Source organism: Bubalus bubalis, chromosome 2 (genome assembly GCF_019923935.1).
Source record: "Bubalus bubalis isolate 160015118507 breed Murrah chromosome 2, NDDB_SH_1, whole genome shotgun sequence".
Classification (NCBI taxonomy): domain Eukaryota; kingdom Metazoa; phylum Chordata; class Mammalia; order Artiodactyla; family Bovidae; genus Bubalus; species Bubalus bubalis.
Window position 1 is genome coordinate 17414421 of NC_059158.1, and position 27799 is coordinate 17442219.

The 27799-nt window shown below is 39.3% G+C and overlaps 1 protein-coding gene and 1 non-coding gene across 2 annotated transcripts; one reads left to right on the plus strand and one right to left on the minus strand.

Annotated features, from left to right (window-relative positions):
• Positions 1–12472: 12472 nt before the first annotated feature.
• On the plus strand, positions 12473–25213 carry LOC102412228 (chorionic somatomammotropin hormone 2-like). The gene is made up of 5 exons (XM_025266285.3): positions 12473–12612; positions 19917–20098; positions 21985–22092; positions 24065–24244; positions 24873–25213. Exons 1-5 carry the CDS (start codon positions 12558–12560, stop codon positions 25062–25064), a joined length of 717 nt encoding a protein of 238 aa, XP_025122070.3. The 5' UTR covers positions 12473–12557; the 3' UTR covers positions 25065–25213.
• On the minus strand, positions 17402–17510 carry LOC112583007. Its single transcript, XR_003107373.1, has one exon. It is a non-coding gene; the product is annotated as a U6 spliceosomal RNA (small nuclear RNA).
• Positions 25214–27799: the final 2586 nt, after the last annotated feature.

Below are 27799 nucleotides of genomic sequence, written 5' to 3' on the forward strand. Positions count from 1 at the left end.
TGACTTCCATCCAGCCCTTGTAGCCTTCTCTTGGTCCAGACGGACTGATCTGAAATTCCCCCTGACTAACAAGTGTTTCTCTTGAGGGGTATCCTGGTGATTTTCCAGGACATTCACAAGTTGGGGTCCCCAAATTTATAGTTTCCTTTTTAATCAGGGGAAATGTTCTGGAACCACAGCTCCCCACCTGCAGTATTCTCCACAGCCTGTCTGTTTCCCTCACTCTGCAACCACCATGTGGAGAAAATTAAGCAGCCCAAGTCAGCTGCCTGCTAACTGACCCACAGGAACCCCATGTATAATAAACACTCTGATCAATTGAATGGCAGAAATACTGGTGTGCATCTGTGCCCCACCTGAGGCCTCTGGACAATTGTCCAACTGGTCACATAGACACTGAGTAGATCAGAAAGCTGGATTCAAAAACACATGTATCTGAAAAGTGAGATACCATTCTGTCTTCCTTTTAGAGTAACTATCCTTGCCATTAATTATTTGCCATACAAACATGCCCTAGTAGGTCCCTGAATTATAAAATTCTCCAAATAGACTGAGTCTCTACTGAGACTGGAGCAATGTGACTGGATTAGGGATGCTCAGCTTGTTCAACACCCTGCAAACAACCTGGGATGAGGGCCAATCACTTGACTGGCTCTCCTAACAAGTCAGTGACCTATAAGTCAGTCACTAGGAAGATAGTGGCTTTTCCTAAGAAGTGGCTGGTTTGGCAGCATCTTTAGGGCTTTAGCAGTAATTCAGGTAAAGAAAATGGGAAATCACAAGGTAGAAGGGAAAGGGGGATGAGTAAGAAGGAAGCAGAGAAAGACAGAAGGAAGGAAAAGCAGCAAAGGTAAAGTGAGACTAGGACTTGGGTAGTGAAGCATGAAATGCTGTTAGAACACTTTATTTTTAAGGACCCAAATGCATATGCTTTTTTTTTTTAATATCCTAAGAGCAACTATCTCATATTCCCTTTCCATGAAAAAACCTTAAAGCACTTTCTAAGTCATTTACTGCCCTAAACAGGTGCACTGGGACGACCCAGAGGGATGGTATGGGGAGGGAGGAGGGAGGAGGGTTCAGGATGGTGAACACATGTATACCTGTGGCAGATTCATTTTGATATTTGGCAAAACTAATACAATTATGTAAAGTTTAAAAATAAAATAAAATTAAAAAAAATATTTTGTTACTTGGTTAACTTTCTTTCGTTCTATGTCTCAATATTTCCAGCAGAGTGGATGGTATTTATTAGAGGGAAAATTTGGCAGTAAGGGGGACAATGCAATTGGAGGAAATATACACACACCAATAGACCACACACATCCTCATGTATTTGTCTCTTATAAAATTTATTTCAAGCATAAATTTAGGACTTTAGATCAACAACAGAGGTGGTGACATTCAGAGTGCTCTCCTTGCTTGACTGTGACATATAAAGTGAATACTGTAGGTTTCAGACGATATTGAACAGAGTCAGTCAGGAATAGTCAAGGCAGGGATATTTGGACAGGATTTAACAACCACTCCTTTGCCATCCAGAAAGCGTTGATTTCCCCAACTTTTACAGATTTCCACGTAAGATTACATTTGAAGAAATGGCCCTATTATATCAAGAACAGTAGCAGTGGTTACCAAAAGGAAACAAATGAAGAACCTATGAAGTTCACTGACTTTATAGATTAGTAAGTCACATGTCATGGATACAATGAGGACTTAAACTGAGGTTTAAAAAAATCTCTCTTTTCCCAAAGCAGGTCCGCAAGTTGTGGAGAAGGATAGGGTGATATAAACACACAAACTGCTATATTGCATGGCAGTGTGAAGAAGAATAAGATGTGGAGCCACCACGGGCTACAGTGGATTCAAGCAAAGCTAGGAGCCATCTGAGTGTGTCATAGGAGTGACTCAAATGGGATAGCTTTATGATGGAGTTTTGAAAAGTTGATGGGATATTGATGTGCAAAAAATAGGAAAACAGTATATCTGTCAATTCATTTAGGATCATCTTATGAAGTAAGGATCTCTGACATCCTAGATCAAGGCTACTGAGATATTAATACACATAGCATTATAAGGTATCAGTGAATAATCAAGTATGGCAAAAACACAAAAAATATTCATTTTTTACCGTTCATGTTGTGTCTTTCATGGTTATGCTCCCATGATATACTGCATATATTATTGTAGGGTTAGAATGGGGAAATACTTGAATGGATTTTTATGCATTTGGGAGAATCATGTATTGCAAAATGGAGAGTTTGTTTTTATTCTACAATGCAACAGCAAACCAAGAACATTCAGTCCAAGAGAGCACTATGTCCAGAATTAGATAAGAGAAACTTTAATGTGGATTGAAGAGTTGTGGCTGTTGGGGCTGGTAGAGAAAAAGAAAGAGACCAGAAAGAGCTGGGAATATTATGACACTAAAAATCAAAGAGGGCTCTGCCTAGTAAAAAGTCCAAAGCATGTGAGAGATACAGGAAATGAAATAGACCTTGACCACATGCAAGGAATGAGGCAGACAGAAGAGCCAAAAAAGGCATCCAGCAATATGGGAGTAGTTGAGTCAATAAATGACTGAAAAGTCAGAGAGAAGGGGGGAGATAAATTAAGGTTTTATCCAAAAGCACCTGAGCTCTATTTTCCTGTATTTCATCAACTTAGTACCAGAAATCACCAAAAAATGTTAAGGTTCTGCAGCAAATGATAGAAATAAGTACTCTAAGGTGCCTCTGCTAGACCCTATGGAATACCAGAACCAAAGCAGGACTACCCAGTGATAATAAGCCGTAAGTCACTAGTCACTTTCAACACTTAAATAAGACATACATTGTAAAGCATAGAGGACGAATGGAAATCAAATGGAAACAACACATACCTTACAGACCCAGCCTGCTGCTGCTCCTGCTAAGTCACTTCAGTCGTGTCCAACTCTGTGCAACCCCATAGACGACAGCCCACCAGGCTCTCCTGTCCCTGGGATTCTCCAGGCAAGAACACTGGAGTGGGTTGCCATTTCCTTCTCCAATGCATGAAAGTGAAAAATGAAAGTGAAATCGCGCAGTTTTGTCCGACCTTCAGCGACCCCATGGACTGCAGCCTTCCAGGGTCCTCCGTCCATGGGATTTTCCAGGCAAGAGTACTGGAGTGGGTGCCATTGCCTTCTCCGAGAGCCAGCCTAAACAAAACCTAAAACCTAAACCTAATAGAGATAATGGTCTCCTTAATCATGTGCCCACTTTCTCGAAGAGTTTCTCATTCCTTTTGTCTGATCCTCCCTTGTTTACTAACCCGTCATTGCCTTACTCTCAGCAAACAGTCAGCTAATCACAAATCAAATAAATGATTAAACAGTGTTCATTCCTGAGACATATTTGTAGTGATGGACTCTTCAAATGAAAGGCTTTCTAATCCCCTGAAAGTAAAACGCTAATACTGGAAAGCCTCCTTCCCAGCCTCTTTCCAAAATGCCCAGTGGGCAGCAATTGCGAGTCTAGCTACTTAGACATCTTCTGCCATAATTATAACCTCTTTGGATAATGAAGACAGGAGACGGATGAAGCACTGAAAGATGTCGAGAAAGAAATGCATGGACAAGTGGAAAAGATACCATAAGCCTTAAACACTGATCTATGCCTGCACACCATACCATGTGTGATGGGAGCCAGGTGGGCCTTATCAGGGATGGATTTTTCAAGAGAGCTCTATATGAGTTGGCACTGAGAAGTTTGATTCAACTCAACTGTTTCAACATGATTCTTTGATTCTAAGACTCAGCACCACTTGTCTCATTTAACTGAACTAAGTCAAAAAGGGAATATCTTATTGCCTATTTGAACACTGCCAAGAGATCATAAAAGTTTTCATCACAAGGAGAAAATTTTAACTATTTCTAATAAGGGATGTTCACCAGACTTACTGCGGTGATCATTTCACAATATATATCAAATACTTATGTTTTACACCTGAAACCAAAATAACATTATATGTCAATATTATCTATGTATATTGATACCTGAAACTGAAATAGAATATTTGTCAATGTGACTTATATAATGATTTCTATAATATAATGATCATATAATCATTATGTTACAGACATAGCACATACCATACCTTCAGTTTACTTCAGTCACTCAGTCATATTCAACTGTTTGAGACCCCACAGACTGTAGCACATCAGGCTTCCTTGTCCTCCACCATCTCCTGGAGCTTGCTCAAACTCATGCCCATCGAGTTGGTGATGCCATCCAACCAACTCATCCTCTGCCATCACCTTCTCTTCCTGCCATCAGTCTTTCCCAGTACCAGGGTCTTTTCCAATGAGTCAATTCTTTGCATCAGGTGGCCAAAGTATTGGAGCTTCAGCTTCAGCATCAGTCCTTTCAATGAATATTCAAGGCTGAATTCCTTTAGTATGGACCGGTTTGATCTCCCTGCAGTCCTAGGGAATCTTAATAATCTTCTCCAACACTGCAGTTCAAGAGTATCAATTCCTTGCTGCTCACTTTCCTTATGGTCCAGCTCTCACATCCATACTGACTACTGGGAAAACCATAGCTTTGAATAGATGGAATTGTATTTATATATATAAATGTATAGGTACACACACCTATGTAAGGAAAAGGTTTTGAAAAGGAATATAATTATATTTTGGATAAAGAAAACAAGTAAACTAGTATAATTTTTTTCAAGTGTGCATTTTGGCTATCATGTTTGGTTTAAAACCTTCTCTTTAAATGTAGTTTATGTTTATGCTGATAATAGATACAGAAACATGTCTTAACCTTGTAACATTAACTGTAGAACAGTTTATTTACAATAGCTAATTAAAGTCACACAATTTTGAAACCTATAGGCCTGCCCAGTATTCTGCTATTGGTCATTTAACCAATTTATTATTGACTTAATTCCTCCTTGACTTGGAAACTCTTATAGGTGCTTTGTTTACATCAACACACAAAGCAGGCAGACACTTCTCCTCATGGAACTGATATTCCAGCTGGGGGAAGACAGATAATCTGCAGTAAACATGAATCCAAGTACATTTTATGGTATGTTAACAGGTGATCTGTACTATTGGAAAAGAACTAGTAAAGCAGAGGATGGGGTTTAGGGAATAAAGGTGAAGAAAGGGAGGTGATTTAAAGAAAAACAACTTAGACCACACTGAGGGGAGCAAACATGCTCTCTTGCATTCAAGATTCAGGTTTTCCCCTGTCCAGTCAGGTCTCTTGGTCTTCCTCTGCTGCTGCTGCTGCTAAGTCGTTTCAGTTGTGTCTGACTCTGTGTGACCCCATAGACGGCAGCCCACCAGGCTCCCCCATCCCTGGGATTCTCCAGGCAAGAACACTGGAGTGGGTTGCCATTTCCTTCTCCAATGCGCAAAAGTGAAAAGTGAAAGTGAAGTCGTTCAGTCAGGCCCGACTCTTTGCGACCCCATAGACTACCCAACTTCAAAATTGTTTCCGTCTTTGAGGCTCTATGCAAACTCATGCAAATATGCATGTTCTGAACATTCTGCCTCTCTTCAGTTGAACTGGTTTCATAAAAAATTGTTGGTAAACTCCCCCAAATTAAGTAACATTTTATGCAGCAAATTTTGATAATTTTCTGATTCCTGAAGAGCTAATCTCCAAAGTATTTCCATTTTTCAACAGTCAGTGACCTAATTATATTATGTGAGATTATTATATATGCATTGCTATTCTAATATATTATGACATTTAAAAAATATACACAAAATATAAACTAAATGACACTGAGAGAAATAGAAATGGAAATAGTAATATTTTCTTCCCCAGGGGATGAGGACACTCATTTTTATGGCCACTGGACTAATGGATATGAATGTACACACATAATTATACAAGTTATTTAACTATCATGATAAAGTAATTTCTTTTACATATAGTTTCAATCAAAGTTCTCAGAATACCACAAGGGGCCAGGAATACAATTATATGTGAATAACTCTCTTCATATGCATATATAAAATTTTGTGAGCTCAATTAAGTAATCATCTTTATTTCTTTTGTTAATCCATCAATTCATCTACTGGTAAATACAAAGTTTACAATAGATATCTCATTTTCAGGGTTTAAATCTCAAGTCATAATAAAAGCGGAACAATGGCCTAGAATGAATAAAATGTCTTATGGATATCATCATATATATGCATTTGTAAAGAAAATTAATGAAAAAATACAGACTTACAGTTTCCTGAAACAGAAAGTGTACTCACTCAGAGCTGAATATACATATCACCTAGAAAAAATACATTCTCAGCTTCTGATGACCATTAAAGAAAGGGACCCCACGACTTTCATCTCCAGCCTACTGTGGACTCCTTTCCATTTTCCTCCTCAACTTCCCTCCAGGAAATCTCTTCCCTAGGTTATAAAACACACCTTGGGCTTCTGGTTCAAACAAGATGACATTGATCTCTTTGTGCCCACTCCTCTGCCTGTTCTGGAAAAAGGAAGAGACCACTAAAGGAGACCTTGTATAGTTGGCAAGAAGAAGGTGAACTAGATTAGGGCCTGAAGAATGGAAGAGCAACACAGCAGCACCTAAGAGAAGACAAGCCAGGCCCAGCATTCCTGACCTCAAACCTAGCATCAGAAGGCAGCCTGAGTAGGGCTGTTCCTCCCAAGGAATACATGTGAAGGAACATCAGGTGGTGCTTTAGTTGCTAAGCTGTGCCTGACTCTGTGTGACCCCATGGACAGTAGCCCATCAGGTTGGACTGTCCATGGAATTCTCCAGGCAAGAATACAGATTCCCATGTCCTCCTCCAGGGGATCTTCCCAACCCAGTGATTGAATCCAGGTCTTCCCAAGGCAAGTGGATTCCTTACTGTCTGAGCCACCAGGAAAGCCCAAGAAACTCAATAATGGCATGGATATTTGGAAAATAAAAGGATAAACGCATATGTTAATGTTAAATAAAGTAGAGTTGAGAGCAAAGAAAATTTCCAAAGACAGGAATATAAGGACATTACATAAAGAATACAGAGTTGAACCCCTGGGTTAGGAAGATCTCCTGGAGGAGGGCATGGCAACCCACCTTAACATTCTTCCCTGGAGAATCCCCATGGACAGAGGAGCCTGGCAGGCTATATAGTCCATGGGGTCACAAAGAGTTGGACATGACTGAAGTCAGTTAGCACACATGTAAGAGAGGAAAACTTAAAAGTCCTCACCAAAAAGATCTTGAAAGGAGATATGTGAGGTGATACTAATAGATATGTTAATTAAATCAATGAGGGAATCCAGTTATAATGTATACCTATTTAAATTGTCATGTATTCTTTAAATATCTTGCAATTTTATATGGAAAAAATTGTTTAAAGTAATTAGCCTCCAATTAAATAAATTTAAATTTAATAAACAAAAAAACATACAATAAAACTGAAAAAACAAAATAAAAACAAAAAAAAACAAAAAAAAACAAAAAAAAACAAAAACAAAAAAAAAACTGAAAAAACAAAAATAGCAAGAATTTCAATGCTTTTTATATAATTTATTTCAAATATTACACTTGGTATGTAAAGGGTTTTTCTTTTTTCCACATAATAACCAACGGGAAACATTGGATATTCCGAAAAGTAAGAAACCTTGGAAATTATCTAGGCAATCCTCCCATATTAAGAATATATAAGTAAATCCATGAATGATTATGTCACTTATCTAAACTTAGAAAACTCGATGCAAAAGTAGCAATAGAAAGGAGGTTTCCTAGGTTTAAGTGAATCTTTACGGAATTACCCCACATGGAAATATCTCCTATGCTCTGCAAAACTTGATTCTTATCTCTTTCACAGAACTGATCATATTCCACCTTGTATTCATTGTCCAGTTAGCATAAGTTTTACCAAGCAAATTAAATTCCTTGAAGGGTCAATCCTGGCATGTCTGTTCTTCTCACTCTATATTCTCACATATGGCTAAAGCTCTTTATAAATGCCTTCTTCTCCCTGGAACACCCTCTCTCTCTTACATGATTACCTCCTCCACATCTTTCAGATCTCAGTAAAAACCAGTTCCTCCAAACAGTGTTTCCTGACTCTGACACAGCTCAGGTCTCCTTGTTATGAGGACATAGGGCATTCTGTGCTTTTCCCTCTTGACACGTGTCCCAGTTGTGGTGCAACATTTAACTTTGAAATTCACCTCATTTCTGTTTTTTCTGTTAAAATTTAAGTCCTAATTCATAATGTCCACATGTGTGCTCTTCCCTGCTGTCCATTCTTTGCATCCATCAGGCCTTTGTTATGTGTTTGCTCAATGAAACAATTTTATTCGTGCAGAATAAAATTTCAATGAATTTTTGATGCTCGTCTTATAGCATACAGTGAACTAGGGCTTTCACAAGAGCCCTAATCCCATTCATGTGGGCTCTGCCTTCATGTGGGTTATGAACTCATGACCTAATTATTTTCAAATGGTCCCACCATCTAAAATCGTCACTTTGGGGATTAGGTTTTCAACATACGGATTTTGGGAGAAAACAAGAATTAGTCCATGGCACCCAACAAGGAGACTGACTTGTCTAAGGTAGCCAAAGCCTCATCCATACTCAATGCTCTGTGGTGCTGATATGAAGCCAAAGACTAAGGAATTATAGATTTCTCCCGGTATATAACCAGGGGATTCCAGAGTTTTGAAAGATACAGATAAAAAACTGCCCAGATAAAAAATTGTTTTATTTAGGGGAAAAATTGTCTAATCTGGAAAAAACAGCATGCATTTTGTATACTGTATTTCAATATATAAAACTCAGTTACCTATCCATACACCAAAACACATTACAGAAATACAAATAATCACATTTACAATTGCATCAAAAAATAAAATACTTAAATAAATTAAAGCAAGGTGTTGAAAGATCTATGTATGAAACATTCAAGACACTCATGAAGGAAATGTTTAAAACAGATTAAAGGAGCATATTTCATATTTATTGACTGGAAGACTTAATATTGTTAATACATCCATTCTACCCACAGCTATCTACATATTAACTGCAGTCTCTTTCAAAATTTCAAAATTTTTCAAAAAACAAAAAAATTCTACAACTTGTATAAAACTGTTGTTGTTGTTCCGTTGCCGGGTCATGTCTGACTCTTACTGACTCCATAGACTGCAGCCCGTCAGACTTCCCTATCCCTTACCATCTCCTAGAATTTGCCCAAGTTCATGCCCTTTGAATTGGTGATGCCATTCAACCAATTCTCATCATCTGTCAGCCTCATTTTCTTCTGCCTTCAATCTTTCCCAGCATCAGGGTCTTTTCCAATGAGTCAGCTATTCACATTAGGTGGCCAATGTATTGGAGCTTCAGAATCAGTCCTTCCAAAGAGAATATGGGGTTGATTTCCTTTAAGGTTGACTGGTTTTGAACTCCTTGGTACCACAGGGGCTCTCAAGAGTCTTCTACAGAACCACAGTTCAAAAACATCAGTTCTTCAGCACTCTGCCTTCTTTATTGTCTGTCCAGCTCTTACATGTGTACATGACTAATGGAAAGAGCATAGCCTTGACTATACAGACCTCTGTCGGCAAAGTGATGTCTTTGCTTTTAACACACTGTCTAGGTTTGTCATAGCTTTGCTGTCAAGAAGCAATCGTCTTCTAATTTCAAGGCTGCAGTCACCATCCACAGTGACTTTAGAGCTCAGGAAGCGGAAGTCTGTCACTGCTTCCACCTTTTCCCCTTCTATTTGCATGTAAGTGATGGGACCAGATGCCATGATCTTAGCTTTTTTGATATTGAGTTTTAAGCCAACTTTTTCACTCTCCTCTTTCACCCTCATCACAGGCTCTTTAGTTCCTCTTACTTTCTGCCATTAACGTGGTATCATTCACCTATCTGAGGTTGTTGATATTTCTCCCATCAATATCGATTCCAGCCTTTAGGACTCATGCAGTCCAACATTTTGCATGACATGCTCTGCATACAAGTTAAATCAGCTGCTAAGTCACTTCAGTCGTGTCAGACTCTGTGCGACCCCATATGGCAGCCCACCAGGCTCCCCGTCCCTGGGATTCTCCAGGCAAGACACTGGAGTGGGTTGTCATTTCCTTCTCCAATGCATGAAAGTGAAAAGTGAAAGTGAAGTCACTCAGGATGACAATATTCAGTCTTGACGGACTCCTTCACCAATTTTGAACCAATTTATTTTTCCTTGTCTGCTTCTAACTGTTGCTTTTTGAACTGCATACAAGTTTCTCAGAAGAGAGGTAAGGTTAGTCTGGTATTCCCATCTCATTAAGAATTTTCCACTGTGTTGTGATCCACACAGTTTGGTGAGATCAATCAAGCAGACGATTTTCTGGAATTCCCTTACTTTCTCTATGTTCCAGCAAATGATGGCAATTTGATCTCTTGTTTCTCTGCCTATTCTAAACCCAGCTTGAACATCTGGAAGTTCTGGGTTCACATAGTGCTGAAGCCTAGCCTGGAAGATTTTGATCATAACCTTACCAGCCCTGGAGATGAGTGCACCTGTTCAGTGGCTTGAACATTCTTTAACACTGCCCTTCTTGGGAACTGGGATGAGGATTGACCTTTTCCCATCCTCTGGTCACTGCTGGCTCTTCCAAATTTTCTGAGAGATTAAGTGGACTACTTTAATAGCACATTCTTCCAGGATTTTAAATAGCTTTGTTGGAATTCTATCACCTCCACTGGCTTTGTTGGCAGCAGTGCTTTTTAAGACCCACTGGAGTTCACATTCCAGGATTTCTGGCTCTGAGTGAGAAACTACACCATTGTGATTATCTGGGTCATTAAGATATTTTTTTGTATAGTCCTTCTGTGTATTTTTTCCATCTCCTCTTGGTCTATTCTGCTGTATTAAGTCACAAAGCACCAAAGATAAAAGTGATCTAGAGAAAGAAGAACAAAGTTCGAGACTAGGGTTGCTGATTTCAAATTGTATTAGAAAGCTATAGTAATCAAAACACAACGTTTTGCTTCTGGCATGAAAATAGACACATAGGTCAACAGCACAGAATAGCGAAGCTGGAAAGAAACACACACATATATTGTTGGTTAGTTTATGAAAAATGAGCTAAGACTATCCAGTGGGGAAAGGACAAACTTGTCAAAAATGGCACTGGGGAAACTGGATAGTCCAGTGAAAAAATGGTACTGTACCCCCGTCTTTTACCATGCATAAAAGTGGATTAAAACTTAGAACATAAGACTTTAAGCGATTAAACTCTTAGAAGAAGACACTGAGGTAATCTTGCCATTGGTGTTTGCAACGAGGTTTTGGGTTTCACACCAAAAGCAAAGGCAACAACTGCCAAAACAAGTGGAACCACATCAGACTCCAAAGAAAGGAACAACAATAAAATCAAATGACAATTTACAGATTGGCACTTCTGCCAATATTCCAAATCATATATTTAATAAGGGCTTAATATCCAAAAATACATGAGACATACAACTCAAGGACAAAAACCCCCAAATAATCCAAATTTTTAGTGGAGCATAAGAATAGTAAGACTTTCAACAAATCTGAAGATTAGACTAGAGATGAGAGACACAGCAAGGTTTTCCTTCTAGAACAATAAAAGCCTGTGCCTTCCTGGCATTACTTTCTTCATCTCCACTCACTTATTTGATAATTACAGTTCAATGTGTACATTCTTGAGTCAATAGCAATCACCCCACAGTGAACTATAATGTGTACTAAGAACAGCCCCACCAGGGGAAAATATCGAATATTTGAATCCTTACTAATGAGGCATATCAAAAGGAAGGCAATTTCCAGAGTTTACCACTACATAGTTTTGTATATTTCATTTCAAAATTGAGCCACCTAGTAAGGAAAATGAGTTAAGAGACCTCAATAATATATAGATAGAAAACCAGTTTTAAATGGGAGCATTCATGGATTATAATTTGGGGGTTATTTATTACTACTGTTGTAACTGTAGTCCTTTTGGATCTCTACTGCATCCATTAATAATTGATTATAAATATTAATACCAACACAGGGATACATACTACTAAAGTTATAGTGAATAGAGAAAGACATAGAATATATTAGGCAAGAAGTGAAAGTATGGGAAGGCAGCAATGGTAGTAAAGTAAAGGGCAGTATTGCCTTGAGAGGAACGAAGGTTCTCAAAGTTTCTTGAAACACCAAGATCATGCCAGCTGTCAGGATTTAGCTTAGTTTGTAAACCAGAAACTCTACCAGAAGAAATTTAAATTCATAAAAACATTATGTGCTAAAACCCAAAATTTAGACAGAGAATAGTGTAGGGTCGGGTATATAGACATTCAAAGTTCTCCATTGATTAGTGCATCAGGCACTCAAGGACCACCCTCATTGAAGTCTTTCTCTATTGCTCAACCTGCAGGTACCAGCATGCAGAAAGAGATAGCTCTGCTCCACAGGCAGTTGAACCCTACTTTTATGGCCTCCTGGCTTTCCTTAAAGCATTCCATGCAGCACATTTCCTCCACCCCATCCCATCAGGCTGACTCCCCACGGTCAACAGGAGTCCTCATCCTGGGATCATTCTGCAATCCCCATGGCTCCAGCTCCCAGCTTCCGTGGACACCAGTGGACTTACAATCCTGTCCGAGGTATGAAAGGCTGCAGCATGGCTTGTCTATGTGGTTCTCACTCTGTTCTGACTGTCACAGAGTAGTTAGTTCACTCCCCAACTGCTTCATATGCCTCCCCTGTCGCAGTGGATGGCCATGGATACAGGGATCTCTCCCTTGCGCTTCAGCTCCCTTATCCCCAGGTAAAGGCTGGTCCGACTTGCTCTCCTCCTTCTTACCACTTCCTCCTTGTCCCTTCTTTCCTTTCTCCTACCAAGTTCTGTATGGATCTGGATATTCCTTCTCAGTAGTCAGTGAGTCCTGCCAGTATTCACCTGGTCTTCTGTGAGAACTGCTGCATCTTTAGATGTTCTTGACGCATCAGTGGAGAGAGGTGTACCCCACTTCCACCTACCCCTCCGTCATCTTGTCCACCCCCATTTGTGCATGCATTAGAAACGAGTTTCCCTTCTATTAAGTAACATTGTCATCACCACACACATTTAACTTTTGCTTTTTGAGGAGAACACAGGTAAGTTCCACTCTCTTCAGTTCAGTCAGTCATTCAGTCGTGTCCCACTCTGTTTGACCCCGGGGACTGTAGCACACCAGGCTTCCCCGTACATCCCGACTCCCAGAGCTTGTTCAATCTCATGATTAGATCATGAAGCTCAAACTTAGATCCTCACCTTATTAATTTTTTATACATGAAAATATGTAACCTTTAAAAATCTCTCCCTATTTGTCCTACCCTCCAGTCTTTGGCAATCATTTTTCTACTCTGAGTTCCTTTTTTTTTTGAAAGTCCTTATAGTTGAGACCCTATGGTATTTGTCTTTCTCTGACTTAGTTTACTCAGTGTAATGCCCTCCAGTTTCATCCAGTTGCCACAAATGGAAGGATTTCTTTCTAATTCTAATGGCTAAATAGTATTTACCTATATAGGTCACACGGAGAAGGCAATGGCACCCCACTCCAATGCTCTTGCCTGGAAAATCCCATGGACGCAGGAGCCTGGTAGGCTGCAGTCCATGGGGTCGCTAAGAGTCGGACACAACTGAGCGACTTTTATTTCACTTTTCACTTGCATGCATTGGAGAAGGCAATGGCAACCCACTCCAGTGTTCTTCCCTGGAGGATCCCAGGGACAGCGGAGCCTAGTGGGCTGCTGTCTCTGGGTCAACAGGGTCGGACATGACTGAACTGACTTAGTAGTAGTAGTAGTATATATGTCACATCAGTTGGTTTTAATCCATTCACCTGTTGAAAGATTGTTGTTTCTATAACAAGGCTACTGTGAATAATGCTGCATTGAACATGGGAATATAGATCTCTCTTTGAGACAATGGTTTCATTTGCTTTGACTATATATCCAGAAGTGGGATAATGGATCACATAAATGTTCTCTTTTAAATTACTTGAATAACCTCCACAGTATGTGTTCATGTGAGTTGCACTGGTATACATCACTACCAACAGTGCATAAGCCCTCTTTGTCTCCACATCCTCAATAACATTTGTCATTTCTTACATTTTTGGTACTAACCTTTCAAACAGGTATGAGGAGATATCCCTTGTGCTTTTGATCTGCATTTCCTTTCATTATTAGTGATGCTGAGCATCTTGTCATATACCTCTTGATCATCTGTATGTCTTATTTGTGGGAAAATGTCTATTCTTTCAAGATGGAGCATACATTATGTTTACTATATTCCAATATATGAAACTCAGTTGCCTACCTATGTATCAACAACGAGCTATGAGAAAGTGGAATAAAGAAAACAATCCCATTTGCTATTGCATCAAAAAAAAGATGAAACACTTAGAAATAAGCAAGGTGCTGAAAGATTTTACGCAAAACCTTTAAGACATTGATAAGAGAAATTTAAAAAGAGTTAAAGATACGTAAAGTTAGGTTGTCTATAGAATGTGTTTCTGAGGCCGGATTTGTATTACTATAAACTTCCCTCTTAGAACTGCTTTTGTTGCATTCTCTAGGTTTTTGATCATCATGTTTTCATTGTTCTTTGTTTCTAGGAATGTGTTGATTTCCCTTATTTCTTCAGTAAACTGTTCACTATTTAGACATGTGTTGTTTAATCACCATGTGTTTGTGTTCTTTAAAGTTGTTTTTTTTTTTTTTTCCTATAATTGATATCTCGTATCATAGTGCTCTTGCCTTGAAAATCCCATGGATATAGGACCTGGTAGGCTACAGTCCATGGTGTTGCTAAGAGTCGGACAGGACTGAGAGACTTCACTTTCACTTTTCACTGTCATGCATTGGAGAAGGAAATGGCAACCCACTCCAGTGTTCTTGCCTGGAAAATCCCAGGGATGGGGGAGCCTGGTGGGCTGCTGCCTATGGACTTGCACAGACTTGGACACGACTGAAGCGACTTAGCAGCAGTAGCAGTAGCAGTATCATAGTGTTGTGGTCAGAGAAAATTCTTGATATAATTTCAATTTCCTTAAATTTATTGAGGTTTGATTTGGGACCCAAGATGAGGAGAATGTTCCGTGTGCACTTGAGAAGAAAGTGTATTCTTCTGCATTTGGATGGAATGTGCTGAAGATATCAGTTAGTTCTGTTTGCTCTAATATTTCCTTCTAGGTTTATGATTCCTTATTAACTTTCTGTTCTGATGATCTGTCCACTGGTATAGGTGTGGTGTTAACATGCCTACTATTATTGTGTTATGGTCAATTTCCCCTTTTGTGTCAGTTAGTGTTGACCTTATGTATTGAGGTGCTCTTATGTAGGGTACATAAATAGTTAAAATTGTTATGTCTTTTTCTTGGACTGATCCCTTGATCATTTGGTACTGTCCTTCTTAATCTTTTATAAGAGTTTTGATTTTAAGGTTTGTTTTTTCTGATACAAGAATTGCCAATCTGGCTTTCTTTTGATTTTCATTTGCATGGAATATCTTTTTCCATCCACTCACTTTCAGTCTGTATGTGTCTCTAGGACTGAAGTGGGTCTCTTGTAGACAGCATATATATGGGTCTTGTTTTTGTATCCATTCAGCCAGTCTGTGTCTTTTGGTAAAAATAGAAAAAGATAATAGCAAATAAAGCAACTGATAAAGGATTGCTTTCCAAAATACAAGCAGCTCAAACAACTCAGTCATCAAAAGCAAAGGCAAGAACTGCAAAAATAAACTAGTGAGACCACATCAAACTCAAAACCTTCTGCATAGTAAAAGAAGCCATCCATAAAATGAAATGACAACCTATGGAATGAAAAAAAATGTTTGCAAATCACATATTTGCTAAGGGCATCATATCCAAGTATATATAAGAGACTTATGCAATTCGTATGAAAAGAAATCAAACAACCCAAACTATTAAATGAGCAAAGGAAGAGTAAGTGTTTTGAAAAATCTGATGAGTAGACTGTAGATGACAGACCCTGTAAGTTTTTCCTTCCAGAACAAAAGCCTGTGTTTTCCTGGCATTGCTTTCTTTATCTCCAATCACCTGTTTGGTGATGCAGTTCACAGGATACATCCTTTACCCAATAGCAATCACTGAACACTGAGCTATATGCACTCAGAATAGCCTTATTAACTATAACAAACTAATAATTACATACTTAATATTGAGGCATCTAATATCTAAGGTGATTGTCAGAATTTTCCACTCCATTGTTTTCTACATTCTTTTCCAAAATTGAAACACCTAGTATGGAAAAATGAGTAGGGGACCTCAGTAATACATGCATAGAAAGTCATTTAAAACTGGGAGCATTACTGGATACATTTATGTGGAATGTATTATTACTAATAATATTGCAATTTTATTGCCTTTAATTCTCTGCTATACTAGTGGATATTGATTTAAAATAGTAATAACAACATACAGCACATAGTACTCAGGGTCCAGTAGATTGAGAAAGATAAAGCTTATGAGGCAGGAAGGGAAATCACAGAAAATTAGCAACCATATCAAAATGAAGTGCAGTATTGCCTAGAAAGAAAGCAGAGTTCTCTAATTGTTTGGAGACAAAACGGACAAGCCAGATGTGAGCAAACCAGCTTAAACTGCGCACCAGAAGGAAAATGAAGTTCATAAAAATATGCTGATGCTAAATGCCAAAATCCAGACAGTAAGAGAATAGGGTAGGGTTTATGTAGATGCTGAAAACTACTCAGAGAGGTAGACATGGAAGGAAATATACTAATGAGCATCAGAAAGATCAAAGCACAAAAGGGTCTGAAAAATAAATCATCAAGGGACTTGGTAGTCTGATCAAAAGAATAAGAGAATCAAATTAGAAAACCAAAATATAAAGACTTGTGCACATGATAGACCAGAGAATGCTCAGCAGAGAAAATTTCAGTCTTAGTGACCAGCAAACAGAAGCCTCCAGCATGAGAAACAAAAACCCTGGGCAGGACTCACGACTGTGCGCTTCTGGGAACAGCCTCAGTTTCAAAGTTTGGGCACTATACCACTGAAAAGTGAACGCAGAGAAGGATTATAGCCTGCTATGACACTGAATCAAGACAATAGTGTTTGTGAGTTTACTTTTTTCATTCAACTATAAAGTAAATGAATCATTAACCAATGATAATTGACATCATCAGTTTAGAGTCAGATCCTCTTTAGTCATACAATGGATATCTGAACCTGTTGTATCATCCCGAATAACAGTTTTTAGAATTGAATTTCTTGATGTTTATGTGAAGGGTAATTGCTTTACAATACTGTACTGGTTTTGGCCAAACATCAGCATGAATCAGCCATAGGGATACCTATGTCCCCACGCTCTAGAACCTCCTTGCCACCATCCTTCCCGTCCCACCCCTCGAAGCTGTTACAGAAAAATATGGAAGGCTTAACAAATTTGTGTGTCATCCTTGGGCAGGGGTCATGCTAATCTTCTCAGTATTATTCCAAATTTTTAATATATGTGCTATGAAAGCAAACACAATTGGGGGAATGTCATGGAAACATGTAGAATATCATATAGGAAACGAATGGCCAGTCCAGGTTCGATACAGGATCCTTGCGGCTGGTGCACTGGGATGACCCGGAGGGATGGTACAGGGAGGGAAGTGGGAGGGGGGTTAGGGATGGGGAACACGTGTACACCTGTGGCGGATTCATGTTGATGTGTGGCAGAACCAATAGAATATTGTAAAGTAATTGGCCTCCAATTAAAATCAATAGATTTAAATTAAAAAAATAAGTATTTGAGATAAAATATTAAAAAAACAATTTAACAGAAAAAAAATCGTATAATTAGTCATCTACCAATAGATGATCAATTACATTAGGAATTAGGGTATTCTGCTATATTTACCACCTCTTATAAAATTGAATTTTACAAGGTCCAAAGTTTCATGAAGGAATTAAGCATATATTTATGCATAGCACATGTATACATGCACAGAAATATATGCACACAAATACATTTCTGTTATATAAGCTATTATACTCCTGGCCTGTCACAATAAGCTCTTTACTTGATGAGAAAGATGGTCCCAAATTATTCCAACTTATATGTCTTGTTTTTGAGGACCACGTCTTTTATTTTCCAGAGAAGGCAATGGCACCCCACTCCAGTACTCCTGCCTGAAAAATCCCATGGACGGAGGGCCTGGTGGGCTGTTGTCCATGGGGTCACTAAGAGTCGGACACGACTGAGTAACTTCACTTTCACTTTCTTTTATTTTCATCACCTAATTTTAAATATTCATTTTATTCTTAGATACCATGCCCATTTAATCTACCTAAGAGCTGAGAAAACCTACTAAATGCTGATATCTTATCCTTAATTAAATTATCACTCTTCTGGTAAATTGGAAAAAGAATCATGTTCAGATCTCATTCAGGAGGATAAAATCTCTATTTTTTCAGTTCTCTTGTCCAAACTCAATTCTTGCTCACTTTAGTCTTAAATTCTGCTTACTTACAAAGGTCAGACAGGAAAAGTAATATTAAAATCATGCTTGCAAGAGTCTATGATTCATGCTTAGTTGGCCAAATGTAGGGCCAGGAATAATTTCTGAAATATTACAATATCATGGAAGCATGAAGGCCTAGTTCTACTGTCAAAGAGGAGATGTTTGGAGAGGCTTCAAAAACTAAGCCCCATGGGTTGTCAGGATGTACTCCCGACCAGACGGGTAAATTTTGTCCCTAAAAAGTCAAAGTCAGGAAGAGGCAGGCCTTGTTTGCAGAGCCGATGATGTTGTCTTGGGTGCTGACCAGGTAATATTCTTGTGTTACCATTTGGAGATTTATTTGCTATTTTCTCAAAGAAACAAATGTAATGAGAAGAATAAAGATGGATAAGAGTAGAAGACCTGCCAAGGTGCCAAGAAGAAAGGCTAGCCAAGAGAACCAGGCCCCCACACTGATAATTGTCAAAGACTTTAACAGTGAGTGTTATAGACAGCGCAGAACAAGTGGATAAAACCAATGTTCTAGGGTCACTGCTGTTTTGCAGCCAAAGACAAAATATTTTTTTCTTTAGGCAGAGTCATCACAGCTCCTGATGTGGTCCTGGTTACACACATGCAGACCGAGGGCCACAGGCATGTGTGATGTGTCATCAGGAAGTGAACACATGAGTGTGCTGGTGCCCAGTCACCTGCATCTGCTAATAATGGGACCTGGGGAAAATTACTTGCCCTCTCCAAGTCATCACATCTTCATTAACAGAACTTGATGATCATAGTGAAGATTAAGGTTTTCTCACAGGGTTCCTGTGAAACACAAATTTTAAGATGTTTTAAAGCTTTTGTGAAAGTATCAGAACACGCATGGGGTTACTAAGGTGAGTGAGCAGACCCAAGGTACAGTATCCTTTTTTTTTTATTATTCTCTCTGTACTCAATAGCAGTGATCAGTCAGTCACGTGTTTACTCTTACCCCAGTGTGATGGTAAACCACACAGATCGACTGGACTTTTCTTGTCATTTCAGTGTCTAAAATTCAAGCATTATTCGATGTAGAGTAAAAACATTGCTAACTCCTAGGAGGCCTTGCTGCTCAGAGTCTGCAGAGTCCCAAGATTAAACTGTGTTAAAAGAATGGCCTAAGCACTCTGGCTCAGAATTAAGTTCCAAATGTTTGCAGAGCACAGAAGTACTTCTGGGAGCATTTCAAAAAAACATGGAGTAACCTACTTCTCCAACTCTCTATCTGTGCAAATATCATCATCCATCTAAATTTACACCAAAGGCACTCCTTCTTCCCCACCCCAGCTTCTACAGCAAGAACTCCTGATCAGAGCAACAGGGAAAGGAAAGGCTTCCCTCCACAGGATGGATTTGATGACCTCAGGTGACTAGATCATCTCTGAATGTCTCATGTTTTTATTTAAACAGGGTCCTGCCTGCTGCTGCTGCTGGTCGTGTCTAATCTGCTTCTGTGCCAAGGCAAATCATGCCCGTCCTGCGGTCCTGACGTGTTTGTCTCCTTACAGACATCCCTTACAGACGTGTTTGTCTATGCCCTCAGCCTCTCTCACGATGTCCATAACCTTTCCACAATAATGTTCAATGAGTTTGTAAGTACTACGGTGGTGGTGGTTTAGTTGCTAAATCGTGTCTGATTCTTGCGACCCTGTGGACTGTAGCCCGCCAGGCTCCCAGAAGGAAACTTCTCCTAAGTGACAGGGCTATACTATCCTTCAAACAAGAATGCTGCAATAACACCCTCTCTAGGTCAAAGAAGCCGTCAGTTCATAAGATGTTGAAATTGAAGAAAGGATCAGTTTTGTGAAATCTCAAAGATTCCTAAGAAGTGCTATAACTTTTTCAATTTCCTTTCATTCATTTTCTTTTTCAAATTTCCAAAATAAATGATTTTGTATTTATCAGCTAGGAATGCTATAAAATAATACAATAGACTCAGTGGAATAAACAACAGAAATTTCTTTCCTCACAGTTCTGGGGGGATAGAAGTCCCAGTTGAGGGTGCCAGCAAGGTGAGGTTCTGGTAAGAACTGTTTCTTCCCAGGCTGGCTTCTCTGTGACTCCTCCCAAAGGGTGGGGGTGGGGAAGAGAAATAGAGGAAAAGACAAAGAGACACAGAGTGAATTCTCTGGTGTTTCGCTTCATGAACACGCTAAATCTACTGGATCAGTGTTCCACCTTAAGAGCTCATTTGACCTTAATGGGCTTTGCTGGTGGCTCAGATCATAAAAAATCTGTCTGCAGTGTGAGAGACTTGGGTTCTATGCCTGGGTCTGGAAGATTCCCTGGAGACTGGAACAGCAAGCACTCCAGTATTCTTGCCTGAGAAATCCCATGGACAGAGGAATCTGGTGGGCTATAGACCATGGGATCCCCAAAAGTCAGAACCTTTTTCAAAACACAGCACTTTGGCAGTTAGGGCTCTAACACATGAAGAACACAGATTCAGTCCACAATACTACCTGACACAAAGCACTTTCAGGTGGGACTGGGAAAGGAAGTGTGTTGATTTTCTGGTCCTTAAGTGTCTTTCTGGGCTTTCTTCTCCAGGCTCAGAGTAAATAGCCAATACATGAGAACTGCTCTGCAGTGAACTGGGTGGATGGAACATGTTAAACAAAGCTGAATCCCAGTTACAGAAACGAATACTTTGTAGTTTTTTTAATGCTACAAATTATTGTTTTAAGATTTGCAGTGAATAGGTTTTGAGATGCAATAGAAGGGGTTTTTACAATTGGAAACAATTATTCTCTTTCTGAGCAAGGTATTTGAAAGTTGTATGTTAATTCTTTTAGGTCAATCAAGGAGCACACAGTGGAGCAGACAGCTAATAAAAGGCGGTGCTCAAGTTTTCTATTAAATTCATGTAGTTCTTTTTACTCATTAGATTTTCTTTCATCCTCCATTTTGACTGTCTATTTTTTTTTCCAACTCTTCCAAGTAAACAAATATTAAATGGTTAAATAGAGGTGCATGCATGCATTCTAAGTCACTTCAGTTGTGTCCAATTTTTTATAATCCTTCTGACTGTAGCCCAACAGGCTCCTCAGTCCATAGGATTGGCCAGGCAAGAATACTGGAGTAGGCTGCTGTACCCTCTTGCAAGGGATGCTCCTCACCTTGGGTTCAAACCTCAGTCTTGTTATATCTTCTGCATTGGCAGGAATATTCTTTCCCACTACCGACTTCTGGGAAGCACCAAATATTGGTACATATGTGCTATATTTGGTTCAAATAGTAAAAAAAAAAAAAAAAAAGATAATAAAACAAAGAAGGGAAAAGGTTTAATTTAGAAAAGTTATATGTAAAATCATTTTTATAGATACAATATATAGAAAAGTAGGAAAAGAATGACTTTTAAATTTTGTGATGCCCCCCGTTAAAAAAAATACACGTCTATCAAACATGTTAGTGTTCTGGTAATGGGTTTATCTACTGAATGCCAAACAACCCTAACTAATTGCCTGATCACTTTCAGGATGAAAAATATGCCCAGGGCAAACAGTACGATATCAATGCCACCAAGAGCTGCCACACCAATTCCTTCCATACTCCCGAAGAAAGAGATAAAGCCCAGCAGATGAATGTGAGTCTTTCACCTGGGTTTTTCACTGGATCAAATGACACAGTATGTAGGTTACCAGAGTTCAGATTATTAGAGGTTATGTTAACTGTATATGCAGAAAAAGGTGGAGGAACCGTAAGCAATTGAAGAGGAACTACATTATGCAGCTGATGAAGCTTGAGCAAAATCAAGGGATGACTAAAGTACTGTAGTTGCAAGATAAATAACAGATCTATAAATTGTCCATGCAGACAACCTTAGTTCAACCAATGCATTAGACACAGAATTGCAGCTATTATTGTATGAAAACAAGAAATGAATGGGAACTTCCATGTGTAAAATATAAGATTGAAAAATTCATGAATATGTAAGAAACACACCCCAGTTTTGAGTACTCCCTGTTACTAGTGACTCCTACTTGGGAATCCTATACTGCACTACCTGAGCCCTCGCATCCGCCTTTCAAGGCTCTCCTGATTCTCCTCCTACTTCTCTGACACCGCCTTCATTCGTCATTCTCAACGCCTCCTCTGTCACCTTTTATTCTTAATTTGTAAGTCTCCCCCACAATGGCCTATAAAACATTGCTTTGCTTCTCACGGCGGCAACAATTGCCTCTGTTCTGAGGACAACACAGTTTACAAACAGTCCTCAATCATTTATGGCAACTCCAAATTTTCACTATTATAATCTCTTCTTTCTGTTTTCCTGCATTATCCTTCCTCCTAACATTATTTAAAATATTTTCACATGCATCCCCCCTTAAAATTCTATCTTCTCTCTCTACAACCTTCTTAATGATACTAGCATTCTATTCCCCTGTTAAGCTCATTAATAATGAAGGTGAACAAGTAAAGGAAAAAGGACAAAGAGGAAGAAGAGGAGGGATTTTCAATAAGCTTAAATTTAAAGCTTATTTAGAGTTACTACATGGCCTTACATTTTACTCAGCACTTTATGTGACAAGAGTTCCCTGGTGGCTCAGATGGTAAAGTGTCTATCTACAATGCGGGAGACCTGGGTTCGATCCCTGGGTTGGAAAGCCTTACTGGAGAAGGAAACAGCAACCCTCTCCAGTACTCTTGCCTAGAGAATTCCATGGACAGAGGAGCTTGGCGCAGGCTACTGTCCATGGGGTTAAAAAGAGTTAGGCATGACTGAGCGACTTCACTTTCACTTTATGTGCATTACTATATTTAATCCTATTCAGTTCTCTGTTCTTTACCAGTAAAACAGTTCATGGCTGTAAAGAAATCAAGCATATTAACTAGAGATCTTCAGCCCCCGGGATTTTCAGGCTCAATTCTGCTAGTAGTAGTGAACTAGGGGGGACCCTCCACTGTGAATCCCACTGATGCTGTTACTAAAGACAACACTGTACCATTTTCTGCCCGGAGACATGTCAACAAAACAACTGTTCTGATGTCAGCAGGGGGCTGGTGTGGGATCAGCTGAGGAGAGAAGCCTGTTTAGGAATGTCATGTCTTCTTCCTTGTCTCTTTGTTGTAATATCATAAAACAATTACCAACATACAATCAATACGAAGGACTCATCTGATTCATTAATACGAACGAATCACTGGGTGATGATGATGTGGGCACAGGTGGAATCCCTCTTTCCTGGGTCAGGCCCTGCAGCACATACTGACTTGTGTAAATACTTAGATTTTCTCACGGAAATATACAAACACAAAAGAACGCACTGAGTGGTGGTAAAATTTCATAAGTAAAAAGAAAATTCTTCATGTTATAAATTAGAATGCATCAGAAGAATCAGTTCCTAAAATAACCTAGATGTTTAAAAATTCAGCCAAGTGTGAACTAATAGCTTACATTTTATCCTTTTGCAACTTTTACTACCTTCAAAAATCTCTGCATACACATAGGAATAACCAAAAGCTTTTTAGGTCAGCTGCTCTGAGCAAAGATCACATGTTACCAAAACCACTGAATTATGATTTTTTTAATGAGACTCTTTCTTCTGGTTGCTTAGAATGAAGACCTTATTAAGTGGACACTCCTGTTACTGTACTGCTGGAATAATCCTCTGTATTATCTAGTCACGGAGATTCAGAGCATGAAAAGTCTGTCAGAGGCTGTCATATCAAGTGTCGAGGAGATTGAGAACATGTCAGAGAAACTTGAATCATTATTAGAGACTCATTTCGGGAAGGTGAGCATCCTGCAGAGGGCTTTCTTGCTTTGTTCATGAATGAAAGAGGTGACCACTGTAATGTGTAAGGAGTTTGGAAATATATCATTTTGTAAGAAAAAGATTCATGACTTCTATATGCCAGACGGCTACTACATAAAGCAGGAGCCTAGATATTCACAGTGATAGATTCTACTGTAAAGGAGTCAGAATTTCACTGCAATTTTTGACACATGCAGCCTTCCCTGCATTGCACACATTCCACCAAAAGCTTGCCTCTTCCTGGGCACTGGTGGTTGTAATGTTTTCAAGAGTAATAGTACTAGAGAAAAGACTTTCCAAGGTCAGCATTTTTCTAAAGTATCCCAGGACATCTGCTATTGAAGTTCCATTTGTCTTCTTTCTCTGTTCTCCTCAAATCAAAGGATGAGAGTGGGAAGGAAGAAAAGAGAAAGTTAAAACTAAACTTGAGTTCCATTTCTACTTTTTAGATTTCTAATAGTTTTCTCATAGACTGGCTCCAAAATCAATGTCTAGAGAGTTTTATATTCATATGTCTTCCCCAAATGTTTATTTGATAATTACAAGAAAAAAAGATAAGGAAATACTAATAAAACACATAAGAAGTCATTATCATTTGGGTATTCAGATTATTTTTCCAGTCTTGAAGATCATACACGAGGCTGGCATTCCCTGGTCAAGATTCTCATCCATGAAGTTCAGCAATGAAGATAGGCGTCTTTCTGAATTTTATAACCTGTTCCACTGCCTGCGCAGGGATTCACGTAAAGTTGACATGTACATCAACATCCTGGAGTGCCGAACCCGCAAAACGTGCTAAATCCACATCCATCCCATCCAGCTCTGAGATGGTCATAATCATCTATCCCATAGCGAGCTACTTGAAATTTATAGCTTTCTAATGCATGCTCTGTAATGGGTCTCCTCTTAAAAAATAAACACAGACGCTTTAGAGATGTCAAAATCTAAGAGGGCAATTTGTTAACATTTCTTATCTTCATTTAAGAGTAAATCAAAAGAAAATCCACCCCTACAATCGAGAGAATGAAGCTCCTCTTAAAATTAGTCACAAATAGCAGAAGCTGGAATTACAAAGAAGACCATTAAGAGATTCCATAAGAATCACAGCCAATGATTCTGGGTCAAGTTATTGGAATCAAAGAATTAGACAATTGTTCATGGTTCTGGTCATGCTACCATGAAGGCTGAAATCTCAGGATTCTTTATGAAAGCCGGCCACGACTTTCAGCCAACTACCACAGTGTTACACCAGACAAGATAAGTGCTTTGCACTTTTGTGTAAATAGCATGAGGTTTCCTGAACTGTCTAAAGATTGTTAGGATGCTGTCTTAGTCCTTCTGGGATGTTATAACAAAATATCACAGGTTTAAAAACAATGGAAATGGATTTCCACAGCGGGGTCATGCAGGGTCCTTTCTGGTCACACAATTCCTACTGTATCCTCACACGGGGGAGGGTTCGGGAGCTCTGAGTGTCTCCTATATATAAAAGCACTCATCTCATTAAAGAGGGTCCCATCCTTACAACTCTATCACCTCAAAAAGGACCCACCTAGGGGTAACATAACCATGGGAATCAGTATTTCATCATATGAAATTTCTGGGGGACACAAAGACTGAGACCATAGCAGATACAAAGGTGAACTGGCTCATCCTCCTGCAGTGGCTGTCGTCACCCACACTCCACTGATCCTCATTTCTTGCATCACCTTGCTGCCATTCCATACATTCTATCACTCTGGGTTTCACAAGTCCAGGTCAGTCAAATGTCAGCTCCATCTCATATTCAGCCTATTCAATGTCTCCCTCTACCCTGCTGAGGCCCAGGGGACCTACCAGGAAGTGCACATGTGTCCATTTCTGCAACGTCCTATTATCTCCCTCTCTGGATCTTCATTCCTTGTGCCATGTTGGAACTGGGAAGATGGTAATGAGATGGGAAAGTTCTGACATCACTGACTTACATGGTGCCCTTGTAGCCTTCTCTTGGTCCAGACGGACTGATCTGAAATTCCCCCTGACTAACAAGTATTTCTCTTGAGGGGTATCTGGTGATTTTCCAGGATATTCACAAGTTGGGGATCCCCAAATTCATGGTTTCCTTTTTAATCAGGGGAAATGTTCTGGAACCACAGCTCCCCACCTGCAGTATTCTCCACAGCCTCTCTGTTTCCCTCACTCTGCAAGCACCATGTGAGGAAAATTAGCAGCCCACAGTCAGCTGTATACTAACTGACCCACAGGAACCCCATGTATAATAAACACTCTGATCAATTGAATGGCTGAAATACTGGTGTGCATCTGTCCACTGCCTGAGGGCTCTGGATAATTGTCCAACTGGTCACGTAGACACTGAGTAGATCAGAAAGCTGGATTCAAAAACACATTTATCTGAAAAGTGAGATACCATTCTGTCTTCCTTTTAGAGTAACTATCCTTGCCATTAATTGTTTGCCTTACAAACATGCCCTAGTAGGTCCCTGAATTATAAAATTCTCCAAATAGACTGAGTCTCTACGGAGACTGGAGCAATGTGACTGGATTAGGGATGCTCAGCTTGTTCAACAGCCGCCAAACAACCTGGGATGAGGGCCAATCACTTGACTGGCTCTCCTAAAATTCAGTGACCTATAAGTCGGTCACTAGGAAGATAGTTGATCTTCCTAAGAAGAGGCTGGTTTGGCAGCATCTTTAGGGCTTTAGCAGTAATTCCTGGTAAAGAAAATGGTAAATAAAAAGGTAGAAGGGAAAGGGGGATGAACAAGAGAGAAGCAGACAAAGACAGAAGGGAGGAAAAGCAGCAAAGGGAAAGTGAGTCTAGGATTGGGTAGTGAAGGATGAAATGCTGTTAGAACACTTTATTTTTAAGGACCCAAATGTATATGCTTTTTTTAATATCCTAAGAGCAAATATCTCATATTCCCTTTCCATTAAAACACCTTGTAAGCACTTTCTAAGTCATTTACTGCCCTAAACATCTAATTCTATTTTGTTACTTGCTTAACTTTCTTTTGTTCTATGTCTAGATATTTCCAGCAGAGAGGACGGTATTTATTAGAGGAAAATTTTGGCAGTAAGGGGGACAATGCAATTGAAGGAAATATACACACACCAATAGACCACATATATCCTCATGTATTTGTCTCTTATAAAATTTATTTCAAGCATAAATTTAGGACTTTAGATCAACAACAGAGGTGGTGACATTCAGAGCGCTCTCCTTGCTTGACTGTGACATATAAAGTGAATACTGTAGGTTTCAGACAATATTGAACAGAGCCATAGATGTACTATAGAGTCAGTCAGGAATAGCCAAAGCAGGGATATTTGGACAGGATTTAACAACCACTTGCTTGCCATCCAAAAAGCATTGATTTTCCCAACTTTAACAGATTTCCACGTAAGATTACATTTGAAGAAATGGCCCTATTATATCAAGAATAGTAGCAGTGGTTACCAAAAGGAAACAAATGAAGAACCTTTGAAGTTCACTGACCTTATAGATTGGTAAGCCACATATCATGGATACAATGA